This window comes from Xenopus laevis, chromosome 7S, assembly GCF_017654675.1.
Source record: "Xenopus laevis strain J_2021 chromosome 7S, Xenopus_laevis_v10.1, whole genome shotgun sequence".
Taxonomy (NCBI): Eukaryota; Metazoa; Chordata; class Amphibia; order Anura; family Pipidae; genus Xenopus; species Xenopus laevis.
Window position 1 is genome coordinate 83,560,057 of NC_054384.1, and position 25,116 is coordinate 83,585,172.

Below are 25,116 nucleotides of genomic sequence, written 5' to 3' on the forward strand. Positions count from 1 at the left end.
CGAAGTTTTTTTTCCTCTATTCCTTCACTCGAACTTAGTGAATGGGCCCCGAAGTGTATGGCCACCTTAAGTCTATTAGAAAATCATTTAAACATTAAATAAACCATTAGGCTGGTTTTGCTTCAGATAAGGATTAATTATATCTTTGTTGGATCAAACTGCTTTCATTTTTAACTACATTTATAAATGTTAAAACCATTCAGATTGTAAATGAATACATACTGGAAAGTTCCTTACAATTACATTTTACTAAACTTACATCCAATTTAAGTTGGCCATACATGGGCAGATTTTAGCTGCTGATATAGCTCATTCAGTCCGTGTTGGCAGCTTATATGCCTGTGTATGGGCATTCCATTGGGCCTACCTGACCAATATATGTACGAAAATCGGGCAGATATCGATCGGACAGGATTAAAAATCTCCTCGAGCAATGACCCTATTTCATCACTGGTTCTGATCACTCAGATAAGAAAATCATGTCAGGTGATGACCTCTATTGGAATATGTATTGGGTCCCCAGCCAACCTGAAGTTCCTAGTACTATCTATTTAAACCATCAGCTCTCTAAAGGATTTTTACTGGATTTTTTAAACCAATTTAAGCACGCTTTTAGGAATTCTGGCCATTTGGCAATATGAACAGAAACACAGTAAAAAATTGGTTTCTATATACAGCTTGTGTCTGGAATATAAACAATTGTGTTTCCTTCCAAATATGTTGCAAAAATGCAGTTGCCAGTGGTAGCCACCTTCATAGTGTTAAATATATGTGTGCCCTATCAGACTGACCAACAACTGAATGGTTGCTTGAGCATGAAGACAGCTGCAAGGCACTTTCTGTGGCCCACCTATGGCACCACATTATGATCAGTACTGTTAAATGATGTCAGTATACAATTGTCTCTGGTGCCCATGTTTGGCAGGCTGCGACCCATTAAATTGCATTGATAGGCAACATGCTGCCCAAAGGTCCCACTCCCAAAGGCCTGATTTAAGTCACAATCCCTTAGTAGCGTGATCTCTATCTCAGTTTCTTATTTAATATATCTTTATTCTATTAGCATTCTTGTTGCTTGTACTGTTACACCTCTACAAACAGTACTAATGCAGTCATCTCTAGGAAATAGTGTTAGCATATGCTAAACTAATATCTACAATCAGAGCGGGACTGGGGTAGGCAGCAAAGGCGCCTGTTTAGGGAGATATTTTTTTAAAAAAAGACGTGCAATTCAAGAAAATGTGTTTAATGTGGTACACACAGCAGCACAGCTCCTGAGCAGCTCATCACTGGACCAGCAAATTGCCTTGTTTCTCCTGGGTCAACTAATCCAGCTGTACAACTGACTTATTCAGACCAACATTAACTTATCCAGACAGGGTGATGGTGTGTAGAACCATGGACTGTGCAGATACCAACCCATGCCTTGGGTGCCAAAGTTTCTTGTACCCTTAGTTTGTGTTTATGTACAGTGACTCATAGAAGAAGCCCAAATATGTGCATGCCTAGTGTGAAACAAACTCTCATCTGTCTGTGATGACATTTGGTGCATGCGCACAAGTCCTGTAAGTGAAATCAGTGAATCCAATATGGCGGCTGCATTGTGAGATAACAGCACTAAATATGAAAATCTGTTTGAATTGTAGAATGAATATAATGTTTGGAAAGGTGAAGTATTGCTATAGGGGCTTATCTTGTCCTATAAATTATTTATTTTCCATTGCTGCCCATAAACAGGCTGATTTTTTTTTTATATCCAATTGATTGCCCAGAGATATGATCATTTACTTCAGGGTTCCCCAACCCTTTTCAACGGAGAGCCACATTCAAATAGAAAGTTATGAGAAGCTACACAAGCATTTATAAGATTACTGGACGTTTTCAGATAAGGGCTGTGATTGGCTATTGGCTGCCCCATGTGGACTGCTGTATTCCTCCTGCACCGAACAGGGTCCTCCATAGGAACTCTATTTGGGGGGGGGGTTAAAATAGTTGCTCTAAACTAGTCACAAATGTACTGGTTTGTATAAATTGTACTTGATTTCAGGAGGGACACAGCACTGTTTCCAGATTTGATAGATTGGTTTTTGTGTTGTCACGTGTTATAGTTGAGCAGGCACTTCAAAGATCAATTTAGCTTAAAATAGGAAAGGGCTCTGATACTAGGAGAGGAAAGTTACACTTTCTAGTTTCCTCTGGAGAACTGGGATAAATGATAGAGAGGAGTTTGGGTTAATAATACAGAGGTGAGAGAAGTTTGGGTTAATAATACAGAGATCAGAGGAGTTTGGGTTAATAATACAGAGGTGAGAGGAGTATGGGTTAATAATACAGAGGTGAGAGGAGTTTGGGTTAATAATACAGAGGAGAGAGAAGTTTGGGTTAATAATACAGAGGTCAGAGGAGTTTGGGTTAATAATACAGAGGTCAGAGGAGTTTGGGTTAATAATACAGAGGAGAGAGAAGTTTGGGTTAATAATACAGAGGTGAGAGGAGTTTGGGTTAATAATACAGAGGTGAGAGGAGTATGGGTTAATAATACAGAGGAGAGAGAAGTTTGGGTTAATAATACAGAGGAGAGAGGAGTTTGGGTTAATAATACAGAGGTGAGAGGAGTTTGGGTTAATAATACAGAGAGAGAAGTTTGGGTTAATAATACAGAGGAGAGAAGTTTGGGTTAATAATACAGAGGTCAGAGGAGTTTGGGTTAATAATACAGAGGAGAGAGAAGTTTGGGTTAATAATACAGAGGTCAGAGGAGTTTGGGTTAATAATACAGAGGAGAGAGAAGTTTGGGTTAATAATACAGAGGTGAGAGGAGTTTGGGTTAATAATACAGAGGTGAGAGGAGTATGGGTTAATAATACAGAGGAGAGAGAAGTTTGGGTTAATAATACAGAGGAGAGAGGAGTTTGGGTTAATAATACAGAGGAGAGAGGAGTTTGGGTTAATAATACAGAGGTGAGAGGAGTTTGGGTTAATAATACAGAGGTGAGAGGAGTTTGGGTTAATAATACAGAGGTCAGAGGAGTTTGGGTTAATAATACAGAGGAGAGAGCAGTGAGGAGTTAATAATAGAGAGATGAGATTTAGTAGAAGAAACATTGCAGTCGCGGTGTCCCGGTATTAAGTGATTAAGTGAGTGTTATAGACAGTGACTCGTGTCCTACATAGAGAAGCCGCTCAGACACAACATTCTATTGGATTTGCCCGAGTTCTGACTGACCCAGGACTAATATCACCCCTACACGTGTCAGTGGATGTTACCGAGCAACTCGTGTTTCCTCGTGCGCCTCCTTCTCTCTGTCGCAAGTGTCGGGCTGGAGGGAGGTGAGTTGATCCCAGGGATCGCTCTGCCAGAGGCGCCGGACAAGCAGCCAACGCACATAATGGCCCGTGTGTGACACCTACACGAGGGGCTCCAGGAAGCAGAAGCATCGGGCGGGTGTGAGTGAGGAGGAGTGAGCGAGTCTCCCGTGTTGTGCAGCGGACAAGCGATAGCGCTGGGGGAGGGGTGAGCGCGACTCAATGCAACTGCCGCTCACACACAAACAGTAGTAGAATACCCCCCCCCCAGCACTTTATCCGTCAATCAGGCTTAATGGGGTATAAAAACTCTCAGGCTGCGAGAGACACAAGGAGCAAAGCAGAGTCAGGAGTCACCAGCGCTCACGTCTCTCCTCCAGCCCCGCAGCGTGTGACACTGAACAAAACTTCCATTCACTGCGCTCCCCTGTGAAAGTGCTGCCAACTGACTGCCTCTGCCATTTCCTGCCTCTAAGAATAGCACAGTCCTGGGGACTACTCATTCTGGCAGCTGCGCGGGGGGTTCTCAGCGCCGGACAAACCACTGCTGCACCGATAGGGGTGAACTCACTGCCCCAGGACACGGGACGGAGCATAACAGCGGGGCTCAGGGATCCAGACACTTGTCATCTACACTAGTGACAGAGCCGCGTCCCTCCAGGAGCTGACAGAGCGCTCCGTGCCCGCCCAGCTGGGAACTACTTGGGGAGAAACTTGCAGCCATGGATATGAGATCACTGGGCAGACTGCTGCTGTTCCCCGTGCAGATGGTATTGTCCCTTCTAAAGGCTGCCGCGAACTTGCTGATGCCCACAAGGCTGAGGGACCTGAGCGCGGACACTGTGCTCATCACCGGCGGAGGCAGGGGGATCGGCCGACACCTCGCTAAGGAGTTCGCAAAGCAGAAGGCTAAAAAGGTAACTGGCGCCACCCCCTGCTCTTTATTAATTCAATTAATCCACATCATCGGGACGGGCTGCTTCCCTGTCACGCTTTGACCCCCCAGTGCTAAAGATGCAGCAGTCTGACTCCCTCAGGGATCCGTCAGAATGGCAAGAGCGCAAACATGCCCCGATGCTCCTCCCACTTGTCCCTATCACTACAACTAGTGTTGCCCTCTGCACCAACCAACCAACCTTGTACATTGGCTTCACCCTTACTGACTGTAGAGTGCCAGTCTGCCCACTGATTCCTATTCCTAGGGAAAGTCCATTGGTCCATCTGTGGGTAGAGCGTTTGGACTAAAACATTGGGCATAATCTGCCAAATTAATCAGAGTAGAAAAACTGTGGAGGGTTGGTGAGTCCCATTGGCAGACAACAGAGCCAGAACAGATTATTAGATCCATGGGGCATATCTCACTGTTTGTGGGTAATACCACTTCTGCCTGGAGATTGATAGAGGGGTGGTGGGCTTGATGTATAGGGATGGAGGGTCCAACCAGAGGTCTTATATCTTCTAGTTTCCCCTGACTGCAGAAGGTATAGGTACAACAGCTTGTGCTATTTCAGCAGATGTATTTACTATATTATATCACTTGAATTCACTACAATGGACGATCAGGTCATTGACTTTACTGAGAGCAGAAATTGTTCTATAGAGCCCAGAATTATATGGCTTGCTCTATACCAAGGGTGTCGGCAACAGCTACAGAGATAGAACTTGAACCTATATAGAATTCCTATGATATGTGACGTCTCTTTGACAGGTGGAAGGTTTCTGGAAGTTTTATTTCTCCAATAGAGCAATGCATGGAGTGGTAAATGGTTTTTGGTGGCTCTCCTGATAGATGACAAAAACATTGCCGCATTAGTCAATTATTTGTAAGTCTCCGTTGAATTCAGAATGGCCATGGCCCTGAGGCAAAGAAGAAAGAGCACAGCAACCCAAGTGTTACAACATTCTATTTACTGGGGGAAAAAACGAGGGAAACAAAAGCAAGATTTTGTAACAATGCAAACAAAATATTACGCCACTTATTTTGATTCTGATTCCAATCAGCCAGTTGGTTCATTTGCCCCAAAGCAATAGGCGGGTATCCATTGAGGCGTTAATAACTGAGGCTGCTGGAGTCTGATCAGGTTAAGAGTTCTCCTTAGTAGGAACTGCCAGTGTATTTTGTCGTTCACTAAGCAACGAGTGTCATGTGCCTTTCCTTCTCAAAGAGACATTGCTTCAGATGAAACCATGTGGAGGCGAATATTTTGAATGGAGAGGATTTTGTCCTGTCCTAATGACATTTCACTTTGAACGTCGCGTAGTCCAAACAAATGACAATCTGGGTAATATTTTCCTAGATTAGTGCAATTTGTAGTAGCAGATATAAGTGGGACTGTGGACAGTGCATGTGTGAAATCTAACTTGTCCAGCTCGTACATGTACTTTTCACACTGAACAGTGAACTCTCTGCTTTGAAAGGTGCCAAGGTTATTTTGACAAGAGAGCAAATGGACATTGACCTAGAATATGTTGCAAGCAATCTGTGCTGGGGTTCCTTGCCACAACTTTGCACTTTGCCATGTTTACATGTTCAAGAATTTATGCAACTTCAAATGTTATTCTTGATTTAACTAGTTATAATTTCATGGAATATCATTGCAAGAAGACCTGCATGCAGTCCTTACTTTGAAGTTCAAATTCTAGCCTTTTAGAATTTAATATCTTTGAGGTCTTCAATAAAGAAGCAGTGCCATTAAAACTGTGTCCAGAGGAGGGCAACAAAACTATTAAATGGAGAGCAGTAGAGAATTTTAATTTGAAGGTGGACTCTGGCATTTTGTTACAGCCCCTTATGGGCCGTAAATGTCATTATGTATAAAGAGGGGCAATACAATAAACTGCTGCACTATGCAATGGAAGATGTTTTTGGAGGACACTAAGTTGTCCATAGAGACAGGAAAGGTCTCTTCTTTGTCCATTTTATCTTTTTATGAATTTTCACAGTTGTATCTGACTGCCAGGATCAGTACAATAGAATCTGCACCCATAGTGGTGTATACAATTTTAGCATAGAGTTTAGCTCAGGCTAACCAAAGCTGTTTCTTTCTGCAGTTTTTCTATGGCTGAATACATTTGATTTAAGGTTACATTTTTGCTTTGAAGTAGTTTCTAAAAATAAGATTGATATTTACAGTCAGAATTTAGTGTATGTACAAAAAGTAACACTCTGTAGCCCAGTGTTGTCCTTGTCTAGAGTGATATTTCTAGCGGGTTGCTGTGCATGTGTCAAGGAAGCTCCATGGGCATCATATTGGAACTGCTTTATACTGCTTTATCTCTGAGCTGCCACACAAATAAAGCCACTGCTGAACACTGCCAGCCTAATGATGGCCATAGACTCAAAGATGTCGCCAAACGAGCGGATCTTTCCCCGATATGCCACTAACGGCATGGCTATATCGGGGGTAATTCGAACGTTCGGCCGTATGGCTCCGACGGGTCGGTCGGTTAAGAATCAAACCACCCCGAACGATATCGTGGCCAGATATAGATCGGGAGGACCCGTCAGAAGCCCCCATACACGGGCAGATAAGCTGTCAAATCGGTCCAAACGACCGATATCGGCAGTTTTATCTGCCCGTGTATGGCCACCCTAAGGAATGTCTTCACACGAAAGTGGGCAGTGCCACAAGTACCCCTCTTAAGTGTCACCTGAAAACTGGCAGGTATTTAAACATGCATACAGTTTGCAGGCAATATACTTTTGACTGCGGTTTTCTTGCTTTCATTCCCATTGTTAAATGCTTTTTCTTCACTGCGCAGTGATGTACTTCCCTTCAGGCACTGTACTAGCGAGGAACTTTGCAGTTATCTCATATAAGATCACAAAAGAATAAGATCTTTACTTTCATGAGACCTTCGAACAATAGCTAATGATATAACTCAAAATGTGGCGCTAGCCTTTGTTCTTAGAATTAATCTCAAACAAAGAGGCCACGTTATATCATTAATTTCAAGATCAAAAGAACTGGGTCAAATATTGAATGTCTCATGCTTGACCGTTAATCAGGGAAATGATTAATGGCATTTTGAAAACAATCTGCTGCTAGCAAATATGTTCAATGTTCTGTTTGGCATGGTTTGCTAATGATTCAGTGTGTTGATATAGTTCTGGTACTGGAACAGGAATAGTCTGATCATTAAATTAGGTTGTTATGACTCAGCTTCTGGAAGACCTGATGAGTGCAAAATTCTGTTGGCAGCTGAGGAGGAAGTGCAAATATAGGTGAATCATGCCTTTTTAGAGTAGGGCTGTATTAGCTTTTGGGACAACCTACTTCAAAGTCCTTGTTCATGCAAGAGTAACCTTATTTTAGTATTTCCATCATCTAAACTGTTCCACGGTTGCTTTTGTTAATTCTACTAGGGTTATATGAACACATTCTATAGTACCTGGCTTATTGGAAGCCTTTGAGGAATGATGCGAATGTCTGATATTAAACCTCCGACCAGAAAATAACTATTGAAATTTAGTTTAAGGACATTCATACCTTCTTGTTTTTTTTTTTGGACAATTCGTCTTTAAGGTGGCCATAGACGTAAAAATTACGATCTTTCTTGGAAAAAAACTTTCCAAGAAAGATCATTTGTTTCAATACACACGTGTAGAGCTGAATCGTCAGATATACAGGTAGAAACAATAGAATTCTACCTGTATCTGACGATTCAGCACTAACAATGGCCGATGTTCTGGTGCCTTCAAAGGCACCCGATCAAAATTTTCCATCCAGCCCAATCGACAAGCTGACCGGTATCCAAGTCTTCTGCTGAAATCGGTCTGCTCTTTTTCTACCATAAACGCACCGAATATTGTACGAAAATTCGTTTCGTACAATGTTATCTGTGCGTCTATGGCCACCTTTAGAGGTACTTGTGAAGGCCATCAGCAACAGTGTATTGCCTCCTGTAGTTCAGTATATATACCTATATCACCCACATGTTTTCCTCAATATATTTGGAATTGATACATCTTATACTTTTGGTAGACCACCCAAAGCATCTGCCAACTCTTGTGTGTAAGTGTAGCTGGTCCTGACTACATGTACCACAAAGTTTCAGCAGTCTGCTCCTCAAGGCTCAGTTTGCCACAATGCTTTGCATGTTCTTTGATTTTTAAACTAGCAGTGCAGTGAATAGCAGGAAACGGATAGGTGCTGGTTGCAGTAGCAATTACATTTGCAAATTCTATTTCTGCTGGATTTAAAGGGGTTGTGAGGCACTGGCAAAGGCTGCACAGTATGATTATTTTGGATGTCATCCAGTAATCATTCCATTAAGTCTATCTGGGTCACTTGTCTGGAATGCTAGCTATCAATTTATCCAGGATATTGATTTTCTTGCACACATTGAGTTTGAATTATCAACTTCAGGAGCAAGACTAGTTGTCTATAAAAATCCCATTAAGGATATGTCACAAAATTGTTCTCTAAAAGCCGGTGGTTGTGCATTGAACAAGATTGAACTTTTCAGGGGAGGCTATCTGTCTCATGAAGCCTGATTTGTGACCTTGAGTTATCATCATATGCTGCTTTAGGCAACGCTTTTATCTAGTTCTCTAAAAAGGTTTCTATTAAACACAGTACATTTACTTCAAAAAATACTGATTTGTGCCTCAGTTGTTAGGGGCAGATTGGAGACATTTCACCTCCTGCAATACTATTCATTCTGAAGGCTGCCAATGAATCCTGCCAGTTGTTTCTCTACCAAATGCTGCACAATACCTACATCGTTATTATTCCATCTATTGTATGTAAGCCTTTTCAGGAAAACCAGACCCATTCACTTGTTAATTTCTTTCTTCTCATTCCTCCCAGAGAGATTTCTGACTCTAAGGGCTATTCCACACGGGGAGATAGCCTTGCGTTTGCGGTCGCGGCGACAAAGCGCCGCGACCGGCGCAGGCGACAGTTTTGTATGGGCGCCTATGTAAAAACGCCTGTGCTAACCACACGAGGCGATGCGCTTTTCAACAGTCGCCTGAAAATGCCTCGCCAGGCTTTTTCAGGCGACTGTTGAAAAGCGCATCACCTCGTGTGGTTAGCACAGGCGTTTTTACATAGGCGCCCATACAAAACTGTCGCCTGCGCCGGTCGCGGCGACTGGCGCGGCGCTTTGTCGCCGCGACCGCAAACGCAGGGCTATCTTCCCGTGTGGACTAGCCCTAAGAGATCAGTGTGTGGGTAATAGCATTTTGAATTAAGGAAGTAGCACCACTGAGTGCTGGTCTTTGGTGTACTTTGTTGGTACTAAGTAATTTGTTTTAAATAATACTTTGCACTTTTTAATTCAATAAAATAACCATTTCTCCTAACGATGTATATTTTAATAGCAAGGTTTGCTTTATGCGCCTTTTTTGGCTTTATTCTCTCTGTGGTTCTTTTGTTTACTAGACCTACAGTATATAGACATTTAACCCAGCAGTACCCTATTTAGTACCCTGACTAGAGCAGTCTGTGTGTACTTTGAAATTGTTTCATGACGTGACTTGTAATAGTGATGGAGTTGAAAGGAATGCCATCTATACAACTTCACACTCGTATCATTGTGACCTACAGGGATGTGCAAGTCCTATCTAGGTTGAAGTATCGTATCTCTCAAATGGGCCATGAAGTTTGATTCTTTGTCTGGCATTGTTGTGTCTTCAGGAGGCTAAAAATACATTATCATTTCAGAGTGGGGGGATGAAGAGTTTTGTGTGGTGGTTGATAAACTTTTTTTCTCATTTGACCGGAGATAATGTTAAGGATATCAATAGGAGCTAGCATTGCCTAGAGCCTGGAAATCCTTAGGGTAAGGTCACACTGGGCAATTTCGGGAGATTTAGTCGCCTGGCGACTAATCGCCTCGTCTTTGCGGCTACCAATCTCCCTAAATGCCTTACCTCTGTCTTGCGCCGGCTAAAATGAAAAATCACCTGCAGCATGGTACAAGCGTCGCTTCGTATTCGGAAGTTGCCCGAAGTTGGCAACTAAATCTCCCCAAATCGCCCAGTGTGACCTTACCCTTAGTAGGGTATAGCATACCTTTGCTCAGTTTGAGGTAAAGCTACAGATAGGAAGAAATATGTTACCTAGCAGTCATCCTGTCATGCATCCAGGGGAAACTTAGGAGGATAATGATCAGTTACTTAAATCTCTATTTTGCATGATGGCTGTTACAGCAGGGTTGGGGGAATATTAACTTTTTGCAGTTGTTTTTCCCAAGGGCACTAGCTTTTCTGGAAGAGCTAGTGATTGGCATGGGATTGCACTGGCACAATAAACAGCTCTTATGTATGACCAGACATCCCTTCAGTTATTCACAGTAACACTGGACCGAAGATGGTGAATCTGCCTTTGTGGAAAAGGCCAAGTATTCCACTAGCCTTAAGGTGGCCATAGACTCCGCTCGTTTGGCGACATCGCCAAACGAGCGGATCTTTCCCCGATATGCCACTAAACTGCATGGCTATATCGGGGGTAAGTCGAACGTTCGGCCGTATGGCCGAACAATCGAATTACGATGCGCCAAGCGGCTCTGACGGGTCGGTCGGGTAGAAATCCAACCTTCCCGATCGATATCGTGGGCAGATATCGATCGGGAAGACCCGTCGGAAGCCCCCATACACGAGCAGATAAGCTGTCAAATCGGTCCAAACGGCCGATATCGGCAGCTTTATCTGCCCGTGTATGGCCACCTTTACTGCTTTGTAGGCAGACTAGCTCCACACTCAGATTCTGCTTAATTGCAAGCTCTTGTGAGTGGGACCAATCTGTCCCTACCTGTACTTAGACTTTGCATTTTTCTTTTCTTGCTTGTCTGAAGAAATAAATATTTTATTGTTTTAGTTGTATAAATGGAAAGGTCCGTTTTTAAGTGACTTTCATTAGAACTGACTTCTGGAGTGGATGAAACGGACAAACAAACACATTCACTGAGAAGAAGCAAATTCTATGCATGAAAAGAAGTGCAAAGTTTTATTGGCCTCCCTGTAAAGCAGTAGGAGATTGGGCTATGGCACATGCAGACCCCGTGCGAGTGTGTGTTAGTAGGGGAAAGGATTTGGCACCTTCGTACTAATTTTCAGGCCGGAGTTCAGGCGCAGGTCAGCCAACCCTTAATGAAATTATTACACTTGTTTACCATTAAGTGAGGAAGTGCTGTGCTGATTCGCTCCCAGCTTGTTTGTGTGAGCTCCTCTGCACCCATAGTGCTGCACTGTGCACCCATATCTCCAGAATATGTGTAAAATATACATCTTGTTACTCTTTAAAATTCTGCTAAATATGGCCCTGTTCCTGCATGTGTGGATGCCACAACAAGTCATCTGGGATAAATCTGAGCCTATTTTGTTTTTTGTTTTTTGTTCTTTTAGCAGGATTCTGATTTGGCCAAATCCAAGAGCCGGGCCTAACTAAATCGGAACCCTATGTGCGCCGGGAATTTCTTGCAGCACCATAAGTTTGCATTTGGTTCAGTTAGTTTGAATCAATTCCCTAGCATTGGGGGGTTAGGCCATAACCCAGTCTACAGAGTTCAGTGCATGCCTTATAGGAAATAAGCTACCCTGAGGCTTGGCCTGATGCGAATGATGTATATAAGCACTACAGAATATGTTAGCGCTATATAAATAATAATGGCCAAATTGAGCATCAGTCAAGGGATGAACTGTTGGGTACCCTAAGCACCCTCAGTTGCACACCAGCCTGGCAAGTGATTTGAAGGTTCAGAACAGCCATATTTATTGTGCTGAATAGTCCAAACCCTATGACTGAGATTAGACCATTTCAGTGGAATGAATTGTATTCTAATAAATCCTTTGTTATTAAAGTGCACGCTAGGATTATACTGGGTGCATATCAGGGGGCAGTCAGCTGAACTGGATTTTGGCCCAAAGCAATGTTTTAAGTGGAAGGAAGAGGCCTGTACGAGTGCTAAATGCTAGGTGTCAGGCAATATATTTGATTTAGTATATTAGTTTGTAATAGACCGTAAAACAAAGGCTGTGCTGTATAGAATTTGTCTTGCTGCCAATTGCAAAGCTCTTAAAAAAACGATCCATTTGTGATTTTCATTCCCCAATTGCTTCTGATTTCTGACTTGTAGGTGATCTTTTAGCCACTCCATGCTTTTCTAAGAGACTGCACTCTGTGTGACCCTGGCTCGGTGTTAATAGGATTGCAAAAGTTGACTCCTACTCGACCTCTCCTTGCAAACAACACACCCACACCCTCCCTTGTCTTAATAATTTCACAAAAGAATGGAAATCTGATGCTGAGCCCATTAAGTTCACTGCTGCATTTGCTGCACTCACATTGCACCTCTGTTTTGTATAACAAAAATTACACCAGTTCTATGTTTGTGATCGTTTGCCCATTAGAATGCATTGCCAGGTAGGTGCCATTTATATTTAAATTCTAAACTTCACATTCAAATATACAGACACAAAAGCTGTGGCTGAATATGGACATTGTACATTTGTTTTGCCTTTGGCCACACAAAAACAAACACAAAAGGCACAAAAAACATTGCCCTCCTCCTTTGCCTTGGTTCCAAAACCAACAGAATGTAGCAAGGCTCCTGTCCTTTTTACACCTAGATGTAGTATTCAGTTGACCAGATGTGCTTGGAACACTCTGTTTAGCTTTCAGTACTAGTATTATAGCTATGAGAGAATGAGGCCTCTATCCGACAAAGTGCTTCTCAGCAGAGTCTCTGGAACCTTAAACCTGCCTGTTAGATGGCAAGGCAAGAGGGAAAAAAAGGCTTTTAAGGTCTGGACATTTTTATATAAACTGTATTGGTCAAAATGTCACTGTCTCTTGGCATTTCTCATGAGATATGAGGGAAATAATGTGCCTTTAGGTGAACATACACAGGCCAATAGAACTTGCCAATTCAGTCCTTCTGGACAAAGTCTTCCGCTTATTGGCCATTTTATGGGGAGCTTTCTGAAGGCATGCTCGACCAATATCAGCCTCAATAGGATTTTTAAACCTGCCCAGTTTTCAGCAAACACCATATTGTGTTGTGATCCTTGCCCTGCATTTGTTGTTTTGATCTCATTGATGGGCCCAAGGGCAAAACTATCAGATCAGACTATCAACTAGATATGTAAGTTGGCTTATTGGGGGAACGATCTGATTGTTTGGCAACATCACTAAACAACCGGATCTGTAAATGTATAGGTAGCTTAAGGCTAATGTCACACGGGGGTGGAAATACACAGTCCAACAATCAGCCCCTACATGGGCTTAGCCTCCACTCCTGCCTGTACCAACAGTTGTGTTGGCTCAGGTGGAGGCAGCCGAGGCTGATTTAGGTAAAGAAACAAAAGAGTTTGCAGTCTCGCTCCGAAATCAGCTGAGACATAGTGTGGAGATAGGTAGACTTCTGCTCAAATCCCATTTCTGGAAGTCAGAATCCACCTGCCACCTGTCACTTCCACCTTAGGTTTAACCTGGAATCTCAAGAAACAAATTGGGTTTCCTGGGTGAGGTCACATTCACTTTTCCTTGCGAGGCAGACGTTTTCCAGACAATCTGATAGGTAGAAGCTTTCTTGCAGCCACTTGCCGGAAAATTCTGAAGACAATGTTTATTCCGAGCCAAGTTATTACATTTATTCCATGCAATAACCCAGAGGTGGTTTCTTGACTAGTTTAATAAGATCAATGTTGTTACATGCAGCAGCTCATTAAGATGAGAGGCAAGGATGCAATTATGCTGTACACACATCAATCATTCAGACCAGTACTGAATGTGCTCTCGGCCCAGGGGGAGTGCACAGTACCTTAAAACTTTACAAATTCTGCCACGGTTGACATAACAAAGAACAAACTTATGGATAGATGCCATTCAAAAGATTTTTAGGTTAAAAACCCTTGAAATATTCCATTTATTTTAAAATTGTGTCTAGCTATAAGAAGCTGCCTCGGCTGGTCTCCTAATGCAGCAATGCAACATTCCAGTTGAACCTGTGAAGCCAGGCAGATGCTGATATAGTGCAGTGTATTGGTGCTAATTAGAAACAAAAGCTGGAGGTATTTTCAACCACTTCACTGCTGTCTCCCAGACTCCAGTCCCCAGGTGATTGTCACTGTCGGTTCCCACATTGAGCAGATGCTTGTCTCACCACCTGCTTTCTTGACTGCCAGGCCCCCGGGTCACATAGAGGTAACATCAGGGCAGGATGCCTTTAGGGCTGGCCTGACTCTGCGGGGATTTGCCGCCTCACCGGGCTCCTGCCCCAGACTATTTTCTGGTCAGTAATTATTTTAAAGTGGAGTGTGTCTACTGCAGGAGGGAGGGAATCAAAGAGAATAGTGTTTGGATCCAGTCCAGGAAAAGCAACTATCTGTCCATGAACTTCTTCTCAAAACACTAGCTTGACTTCCTTTTCTCATTTCCCCGTTTACTGCCTACTCTGCATTTATAATGCAAACGTAATTATTCCCCTCTCAATGTCTGATCAGTTTGGTTTAAAACCCGATATTGCACAGTACCAGGAATGCGTCTTTAATACTCTCAATCATCTGTCTATTCCTTCTGTGGTGGGGAAATTGTTCATTTTTACGAGGGCTTCGGATATCTAATGTAAACGGCAACTGGCCCTTTGAAAGTTTAAACCCACTGCAGAACATGCAATGAACTTGTGCCCCGACAGTTTAAAAACATCTGGGAACTATAAAGAAGACACGTTGACCTTCATGTTTTCCCTAAAGTCCTTTGATATGATCAGTCATGAAAATGGCCTCCTGACTCCTTATAAGCCTTCAGTTCAAAAACTGGCTTGATTGGCACATAAAGAGATAGGTGTGTGTGCTTTTATATATAAATTAATTTCTGAGTTAAAAAAAAAAGTGTGAGCATTATAGAATAGAGAAAAAAACTTTAAATAGCAATTTAAAGGAAAACAAAGAGAAAAAAGGCAACTTTGCTATTTAGTAAAGGTCATATGCGGAGCAATATGGCTGAGCAGTTTGTTCACTTTTGGTCAACACCCATCCAATTTAAAATGCAATGTTCCTTTACAAGACATTTTGATAGACTATTGATCCCAGTTGGTCTATACATACAATTCTGCTTGTCCCTCCCTTTGCTGCAATAGGAATTGGCCAAGCTGGAGTCTGCATCTTTTTATTCACCTTAAAGGCCATTTGTATGCTTGGCTTTGAAGTTGCTTTTGACAAAGGAAACCTTCAAAAACTCTAGATATTGACTGATATTGAACTGACCAGTAAAAACACGTATAGCTTCTTTAGACCGCAAGATTCCATATAGCTTAGATCCGCAATTAGAAACAAGTCTTTGAAATGTACATTCTATCTATTTTGTGTATCAATACATTGTATTTAATGTCATGCTGTTGAGAGGAATACAATTTGCACCATAGTCTGTGTCAAGTCCTGATTTATCCCTTTTCATCTTTGCAGATAATTTTGTGGGGCCGGACAGAGAGGTGCCTTAAGGAAACTGCTGAAGAAATTAAGCAAATGGGGACAGATTGTTCATACTTTGTATGTGATGTTGGTAACCGTGAGGAAGTCTACCAACAAGCCAAAGCTGTCAGAGAAAAGGTTAGTCCACTGCTGTCATAGGACTGGGGGGGGGGTGTAGAATTTGGAAACCAGTTTACTGTGCTCATTGTTATCTAAGCACATGTGGCTGCCTTGCAAATGGAACGTCTGATGGAGCAGCTTATCACTGTGAGTTTCTCTGTGGCACCACAACAGGGTCCCTATAGTACAGGGGTCCCCAACTCTTTTTTACCCGTGAGTCACATTCAATTGTAAAAATAGTTGGGGAGCAACACAAGCATGAAAAATGTCCCTGGGGATGCCAAATAAGTGCTGTGATTGGCTATTTGGTTGCCCCTATGTGGATTGGCAGTCTATAGGAGGCTCTGTTTGGCTGTAAATCTGGTTTATATGCAACCAAAATATGTCTCCAAGCCAGGAATTTAAAAATAAGCACCTGCTTTAAGGCCACTGGGAGCAACATCCAAGGGGTTGGTGAGCAACATGTTGCTTACAAGAAACTGGTTGGGGATCACCGCTATAGAACCACAGTCGTTGGCTTGAGTGCGGCTTGGTCCTCCAAACAGCTAATGTAACACATATTCTTCAGATACCATTCTGGCACCCTTCTAATGCAACTCTCTTTTCTTTATAGGTTGGAGATGTAACCATTCTAGTGAACAATGCAGCAGTGGTGCATGGCAAGAGTCTCATGGATAGTGATGATGATGCTCTCTTGAAGTCCCAACACATTAACACACTAGGACAATTTTGGGTACTAGTTGTATTATTATTACTTCTCTTTCATTCTTTAGTTTCTTCACACTTCCATAATGTTTTAGAGTTACTGTAAATGGATATTGAAAGTTTTTTTTTGTTTTTTTTCTAATGGATTGTTAGAACCATTTCTGTCATTTAAATATACAGTACATGGTTTTTGGGTTACTTTAAGGGAAGCACTGCATCTATAATTTGTGTTCTGCTTAATACCAGTTCAGAATCCAAATCCTAATTTTCATATTCGAATATGAGGGAACTAAATCTGAACAAAAAAAAAAAAAATCATATTTCGTTCTCCATCACTTCAAAGTCACATAAATTTAAAGGTTTGGATTTGGTTCAGCTGAATGCTTAGGATTTGACTGAATCCTGCAAAAAGTGAAAGGATTTAGCCAAATACCTAGTGGAAAAACACTGCAATGTACACATACCTTCCACTAAAAGGAATGAAGTGTTTCTTTGCTGAACATATTTTTACTTTTTTTTTTTTTTTTTTGTCCCAGACTACAAAAGCTTTCCTGCCACGTATGCTGGAACTTCAGAATGGCCACATTGTTTGTATAAACTCTGTGCTGGCCTTATCTGCAATCCCTGGTGCCATTGACTACTGCACTTCCAAATCTTCCTCCTTTGCCTTCATGGAAAGCTTGACCTTGGGGCTTTTGGACTGCCCAGGCGTAAATGCTACAACAGTATTGCCATACCACACCAACACAGAGATGTTTCAAGGAATGAGAGTAAGGTTTGTACTTGCTTTTGGATTTCAACAGCAGAAACCTACCTTATTTATATGTATATATTTGTACAGCTCTGGGGATATGTTGGCACTTTATAAATAATCCATATTAATATGCAGCCAGCCTAGGATTTAAGTTTAAGTTTCACTAAAGGTGGCTACAGAAAATTTTCCGGCCAGACCGATTGATGAGCCGATCGATATCCAAGCCGTCTGCCAATATCGGTCGGCTTGTTTCCCACCTTATGCGCACCAAATATTGTGCGAAAGTTTTGTTTCGTACGATATTATCAGTGCTTCTTTGACCACCTTAACCCTCTGCACCATTGATTTAGAAGAGTAATGGTCAATAAACTCCGTATTCATTTATTACTTTCAGTATGTTTGTGATACTGGGTTGTTATACAAACAAGTAAATTGAAACTAGTAAACTTTATAATACACAAAAGCCATGAATATCCTGTAAATTGTATCCTTATAAACGGTGAGTTCTGATGTCTTCAGTTATAAACGGTGAGTTCTGATGTCATTTCTGTCACATGACTCACTGAAACTTGTGTATTATAATAAACTAGACATTAAGCCAGTTAAATTAACGGGCGCTAGAGGTCCGTGGGGCACATGCGCAGTAGCACAATCCCACGGACACGGACTGGACGCAGAGACACTTCAACTTTATTATATAGGATAAAGTACCCCCAGTTGCAAAATATGAGGATATTATAAGTTAAAAACACTGCATCCAAAAGATATGAGGGTCTCCAAAAATAAAGAAACAGATGTAAAAAGTAGAAAAATCCTATGCCTATGAGTAGGTGCCCCTATAGGCACGAAACGCGTTAGGTCTTCGTGTAATGGATTTTTCTACTTTTTACATCTGTTTCTTTATTTTTGGAGACCCTCATATCTTTTGGATGCAGTGTTTTTGGTTTCTGCACCTTGGGACTGAGGTGAACTGTGAGTGTCTTCCTCCTTGTTATTTCTTCTATTATACACTTTTGTATCTTTGCCTATTTAATATTTATTTTTGTTGAGTGGTACCATAGATACTTTTTTGTGGCAGTGGCACAAACCAAAGTACCTTGACCTATATAAAAACACTCGGCCTTCGGCCTCATGTTTTTATATGGTCATGAAACTCCTCGGTAACTTATAATATCCTTATATTTTACAAGAGGGGGTACTTTATTCACTATATAAACCAACATTAAACTGTAAGCATTTGATTCATTGTCACGTTATGTAGCAAACCGGAAATCAATGCTAAAATACAGGTATAGTTTTTATCTATGGTTCTTTAGTATTTATGTAGTACACCAGTAGAACAGAGACAGCAGTCTGAGATAAGATCCCTGTGATCTCCCTTCTATAAGACACAGTGTTTGTCTCTGGAAGACTTAATAAGCTATTAATGCTGGATTTCTTTCAAACAAATAAAGATGCTAAATAATGGGTCTTAAGAAGACTTTCATTTTGTGTAATTTAAGATTTCGTAATACTTTCCCTTTGAACAATAGACAGCGGCAGGTCTGTCTTTGTTGCCTTTATCAGGATTGTCTAATTGTTATATTATGCAGGTCAGTACACTGGGAGTAGTGAGGAGGAAGGAGACAAAAAACAGCAGTACAGTGTGAAGATAAACTGGGAGAATTTAGAACTTGATATGCACAGACAGCAGAGGGTCAAAGGCAGTTCATCTCTGCATGCATTGCTTTCATTAGATCTAGGCTGTCTCAATGGCCTAAAGTTCTACATACAGACCTTTATGCCAGTGGCTAATTCCCTCCCCCTGGGTTGCTGTTTCTGCCTGTGCACTTTCCTACACTGTGGTACTAGTTTTGGAGGCAAATCATGAATATGAATAATTTTTAACCACTTTACTGAACACAGTAGACTTGGTTGGGATTAGAGAGTTGGAAATACACCAGGACTGATGCTTTTATTTGTGTTTCAACTTAAATGAAACAACTGGGCCATATGACATCATGTGTGTTAAACCTCACAGGGGCAAAGGGCACTTATGTCTCAAAAAATAGTATTTTCTGGAAAATATGTCTGTCTATTGCCTGTAGGAAGATGACATTGGTTTAAGGGGCTTCACCGGTAGTACTGGGTTATTATAAAGCTAGTTCAGTGGAGTTCTGGTTTGGGCACACCTATTTTATTTAGTGTTCAATGCCTTATTAAAGGAATTCTGTCATGATTTTTGTGATGTAGTTTGTATTTCTAAATTAAACTGCTGACACTGAAAATAATTTACTTTGTAATATAAAATTTAATTCTTGAGCCAGCAAGTGGGTTTTTTTTAGTTGTAATATTGGAGTGTAGGCAGCCATCTCAGGTCATTTTGCCTGGTCATGTGCTTTCAGAAAGAGCCAGCACTTTAGGATGGAACTGCTTTCTGGCAGGCTGTTGTTTCTCCTACTCAATGTAACTGAATGTGTGGCAGTGGGACTATTGAGTGACAGTATCCATTTAAGATACAAAACATGGCACCTGTGAAAAACTTCCGTAATAATAAGACTTTAAATTTCACCTCCGAAATTAAGAATTCTGGTAAAACTGAGTTTTTTTTCTTTCATTTTTTTAGGTTTCCTAGCCTTTTCCCATCTTTAAAGCCTGAAACAGTAGCTACAAAAACAGTGGAGGCTGTTCAGAAGAATAAAGCATTTCTGCTACTTCCATGGACAATGCATGCACTTGTGATCTTAAAAAGGTAAAAAAAAAAAAGGTCTCCTATTCTTTTCAAGTGTTTCACACATTACTTATGTAAAGAAGCTTGACCCCCTGCAATGTCCTTAATTAGGGAAAAACACAAAATTGATGATTCTATGGTGATGGCACACCTCTGGCGCCACTAATATCTGTATCTGCTGGAGAAGTAGCCAAACCCAACGATGCAGTTGTAATTAAACATACAACAAGCTGTTACTTGCATCTTAAATATGCATTTTAGCTGAAATCCAACCTTGCGTTTCTATTAAACAAATAATAGGTTGAATGGTCGGGTTCAGACGCTACTCACTACTGGCAGCAGAAAATTTGTGTTGCCAGGGCAAAGTCTTTTCAGACTTGGGGGTGCTAAATGTTAGGAACCCCCAAGTGAATATATTTACTTACCTGAAACCCCTATCAGCAGAAAACTGTACTGGGGTTATTCCAGTGAGCACCATGGACCGCTCCTCTTCCGGCTTCTTTTTTCTTCTCGTGGCTGCGCATGGGCATTAGAGTGAAAAGCTGAACGTTAACTAAAAAGTAGGTTTTTTCATTCTACTGCGCACGCGTCTGCCCAAGGAAATTTGAAGAAAGAAGAAGCCGGAAGAGAATTGATCCTCGTAGCTCGCTGGAGTAATCCTGGGCCAGTGCAGTTTTTCGGCTGATAGGAGCACCGGCCCGGGGTTTCAGGTAAGTAAATACATTCACTTGGGGGGTGCCTAACTTTTTGTACCCCATGTGTAAAACAACTTTCCTTCTCCTTTAAGACGATAGAATATTGAATCACGGGGTATCATTTGGTGTCCTGAGGGGATTCTCCACATTTTACTGACTTTTTACATTGTTAGCACATTTAAAGGGGAACTATAATGAAAATGAAAATGTAATATAAGCTTCATCATACTAAAATAAGAAACTTTCTAAATACAATCAATTAAATATTTTGTACCCTTTCTGAAACAATCACATTATCTTCAATATTCCTCTCTCAGCATCTGTTTCTCTTCATTCTGCATAGGCAGGAGTTGGGTGTCAGATAATCATTGACAGTTAGATCCAATATATCTTATAGGGGGACTCCTTTTGCCTAGAAAATTTATTAGAGCTCACTATTAAAATAACCAGACATCATGTCTTTCTACATGCAGAATTTGTGCAAAAGGCAGTTATTTTGTTTGTACTGGAATCCGTTATTTGAGTGAGCTTTAATTCAACTGCTAGAAAAGGAAGCCCCCCCCCCATAATATATATTGGATCTAACTGTCAATGATTATCTGACACCCAACTGCTGCATGAAGACAGAATGAAGAGAAACAGATGCTGAGAGAGGGATAGTGAACATAAACTTGATTATTTCAGAAACGATGCAAAATATTTAATTGATTGTATTTCGTTTCTTATTTCAGTATGCTGAAGCTTACATTCAATTTTTATTTTTGCGATTGTCATCCTATGGCCCATAGGCCTGCTTGGAGAGGGATCTCTCATAGGCAACAAAGCAACCTTAGATTTTATGCACACACTGCATGGAATTTGGGTCACTTTGCACATAACCCCTTAAACATTTCAGTTACCAGTTCCAAAGTCAAATATAAAGTATTGATGTTCTGTTTTGTTACTGGTTTTATACACAGTTTCCAAACATTTTTTGGGGATAAACAGAACACAGGCAGATTAATTCATGCCCCAAAATATTTTTACTGAACATTTTGTTTTGTTTTTGTGTTCTGTAGAAAGTTGGATTCACATGAAAATGATGCATATACCTTACAGTTTCCTAAAAAGAACAAATGACCTTTAGAGCTGATCCAAAATACTTTCCCCTTCCTTTAGGGTCAGAGCACACAGGGAGATTAGTCGCCCTGCGACAAATCTCCTCTTCATCGGGGCGACTGATCTCCCCAAACTGCCTCCCCTGCGTTCCGCGGGATGGCACTCGGAGTGATTCGTTTTCCGAAGTTGCCTGACGAGGAAACTTTGTGCGACTTCCAAAAAACAAACCGCTCCGAGTGCCATCCCGCAGGCGATTTACATTTTAGCCGGCAGGGAGGCAGTTTGGGGAGATTAGTCTCCCGAAGAAGAGGAGATTTGTTGCTGGGCGCCTAATCTCCCCGAATCTGCCTGTGTGCCCTGACCCTAACAAGTCTGAAGATCAGTCATGAAATAATAAAATTGCAGCACTTCCTTTTCTTTGTATACAAGAAACCACAGCTAGTTTCTCTGTTTCACACTGACGTGCAAGATCATTCCATTGTTTAACATCCTTTCTTCCCCTGGAACAGACCAAAAGCATGAAAAGGGTTATTTGTTTATTTTTTCTAGTCTTTCTTTTCTGCAGCATCCTTCCTCAATCAGCACTTGAAGAAATACACAGATTTTCAGGAGCCTACACCTGCATGAACACTTTCAAAGGGAGGACATAGATCCCACGAGAGACTACTGTGCACAAACAGGCACAAGCAATCCTAAAAAGACTGTGGAGCCGAGTCTCTAACTGTCATGCCCGGGTCTTATTGGCCAATGCTCTTGCAGCAAATCGTTCTTCCAGGTCATCCATCCTGTAACGTGGCCTTTGGGCAGGCCCCTATTGCTGAACTCTATGGACTCTGGAGCACGTCAAGTGAATTTTGTTTTCCTTCCTTTTAGCGATTTAGAGTTTTTACTGTTTAACTCTGCTGTTGGCAAGAAAAGGTTCAAATTTTACTTTTTTTAATCTGCTTTTAGCAACTATGGAAGCGACAGTTGCGTTGTGTTGTAGCTTTCAACTCGAACCAATCCTGTTTCTAATCCAGTGAAAATATTGGAAATCATTAGAGTGTTCACCCCTCCCCCAAAGCATATTTTCTCAGGATAATTAACAGCTGCCATATTGGTATATTCATCTGACAAAACACAATACTTAAATTTAAGTAAGGTTTTAATATATTTTGTTAAGCTATTAACTTTTAAATGGCTTAGGATTTAGTTATTTTCTTTAAAGGGCTTGAAAAACAAAATCAGGTTTTGTACAGCTTTGTTTTTAAGGTGTATTTAAAAGGGGATATAACTTGACGCCCTTTACTTAAATGCTTTGTTGACATTTAATTGATAACCGTAACTAAAATATTATACATTAGAACATGTATGTCCACTCGTGCCGAGAGAGAAAACTGGTCCACCATGTTATTCATATCTTGCGAGGCTCAAAGTAAAAGGTTTGGAAAAGAGTGTGAATGGGATTTGTTGATTATTTGCTAAGGATGTAAATTATTCGGTTTGTGTGGTTATTCCTTTGTATTGCTATTGTGTTATAATATAAATCTGATTTATACATTAACCTAAGGCTGTGCTGTTAATCCACTTTGCTAAGAAAGTAGCATTGTTTGCAAGGAAGTCTGATGTCTGACGGGAAATACAGAAAGGGCACTGTCATTTTTCCTGTTTTTCTCCAGGTTTCACCCATTTACAATTGTCTGTTTGTACTGTTGCATACAATAACAGCAGACATTGCTACACAATCATTTAAATCAGTCCCTGGCACCAGAGGTGTTCACAATCAATAGAATAAATGACTAACCCTGCGCTAGTTCTTGTAACCAATAGCAAGCAGTTAGCAAGTAGACTTTTTACTAGTCGGCCGAATGTTGGCTGTGAGTTAAATGCTCTGGTGCAAACCTTGACTTACATTATTCCCAAACCACGTGCGTACACACTAGGGATGCACCGAATCCACTATTTGGGATTCGGCCAAATCCCAGTGAAAGATTCAGCCAAATACCGAACCAAATCCGGATCCAGATTTGCATATGCAAATTAGAGGCAGGAAAAGAAAAATTGGAAAAATAATGTTTTACTTCCTTGTTTTCAGACGAAAAGTCACGTGATTTCCCTTCCCACAGCTAATTTACATATGCAAATTAGGATTCGGTTTGGCCACACACAAGGATTCGTCCGAATCCGGCTGGAAAAGGCTGAATCCTGGACTGGGTGCATCCCTAGTACACACACTTGTCTGCTTTATCGGAAGCCAATATATACTGTAATAGAATCTATGTGAATAAACCAAACCACTTCCAAACGTAATACCTAGATTGGGAATGGATCCTAGGCCCCAAACCTGTGAGTCACAGTTGCTAACAATCCAAAGGCAAAAAGGAAAAGGAACTCCAGCAGATTGATTGCAAAAACTTTATTCCAGGTTGTGGCAACACGACATGTTTCGGGTCAATACCCTTTAACAAGGACCATAATAACCAAGTGCACCTACAGTTAGGCCCATAAATCTTTAGACAGAGACAACTTTTTTCTAATTTTGGTTCTGTACATTACCACAATGAAGTTGCAGTTGCAGTTGAACTGCAGACTTTCAGCTTTAATTCAGTGGGTTGAACAAAAAGATTACATAAAAATGTGAGGAACTAAAGCCTTTTTTTAACAAAGTCACTTTATTTCAGGGGCTCAAAAGTAATTGGACAATTGACTCAAAGGCTATTTCATGAGCAGATGTGGGCTATTCCTTTGTTATGTCTATCAATGAAGCAGATAAAAGCCCTGGAGTTGATTTTAGGGGGGTGCTTGTATGTGGAAAATTTTGCTGTGAACAGACAACGCGCGGTCAAAGGAGCTCGAAATTAGATTTATTTTTTATTCAATCGAAAATTCAACTCGACCTTTGATAAATCTGCCCCATACTGTCTGCTGAAATCCAGCTAAATGCTAAATTGATTGGGAGGCGTTTCATAATACAGATGAACAATGACCCAAGACATACAGCCAAAGCAACCCAGGAGTTTATTAAAGCAAAGAAATGGAATATTCTTGAATGGCCAAGTCAGTCACCTGATCTGAACCCAATTGAGCTGCGTTTCACTTGTTGAAGACTAAACTTCGAACAGAAATGCCAACAAACAAACAGAGGCTGCAGTAAAGGCCTGGCAGAGCAATAAAAAGGAGGAAACCCAGAATCTGGTGATGTCCATAAGTTCAAGACTTCAGGCTGTCATTGCCAGCAAAGGGTTTTCAACCAAGTATTAGAAGTGAACATTTTATTTTCAGTTTTTTAATTTGTCCAATTGCTTTTGAGCTCCTGGAAATGAAGTGATTG

The 25,116-nt window shown here is 41.2% G+C and overlaps 1 protein-coding gene across 2 annotated transcripts; it reads left to right on the plus strand.

Moving 5' to 3' along the window:
* The first annotated feature begins 3,067 nt into the window (after positions 1-3,067).
* On the plus strand, positions 3,068-23,349 carry dhrs3.S (dehydrogenase/reductase (SDR family) member 3 S homeolog). 2 transcript variants are annotated; one of them, XM_018227921.2, is made up of 6 exons: positions 3,068-4,223; positions 15,719-15,862; positions 16,458-16,577; positions 17,086-17,324; positions 19,909-20,034; positions 22,372-23,349. In XM_018227921.2, the coding sequence occupies exons 1-6, from the start codon at positions 4,029-4,031 to the stop codon at positions 22,454-22,456; spliced, it is 909 nt and encodes a 302-aa protein (XP_018083410.1). In that variant the 5' UTR covers positions 3,068-4,028; the 3' UTR covers positions 22,457-23,349. The 2 variants fall into 2 exon arrangements, with proteins under 2 accessions (XP_018083410.1, XP_018083411.1); XM_018227922.2 differs by having other exon boundaries at positions 4,080-5,588.
* Positions 23,350-25,116: the final 1,767 nt, after the last annotated feature.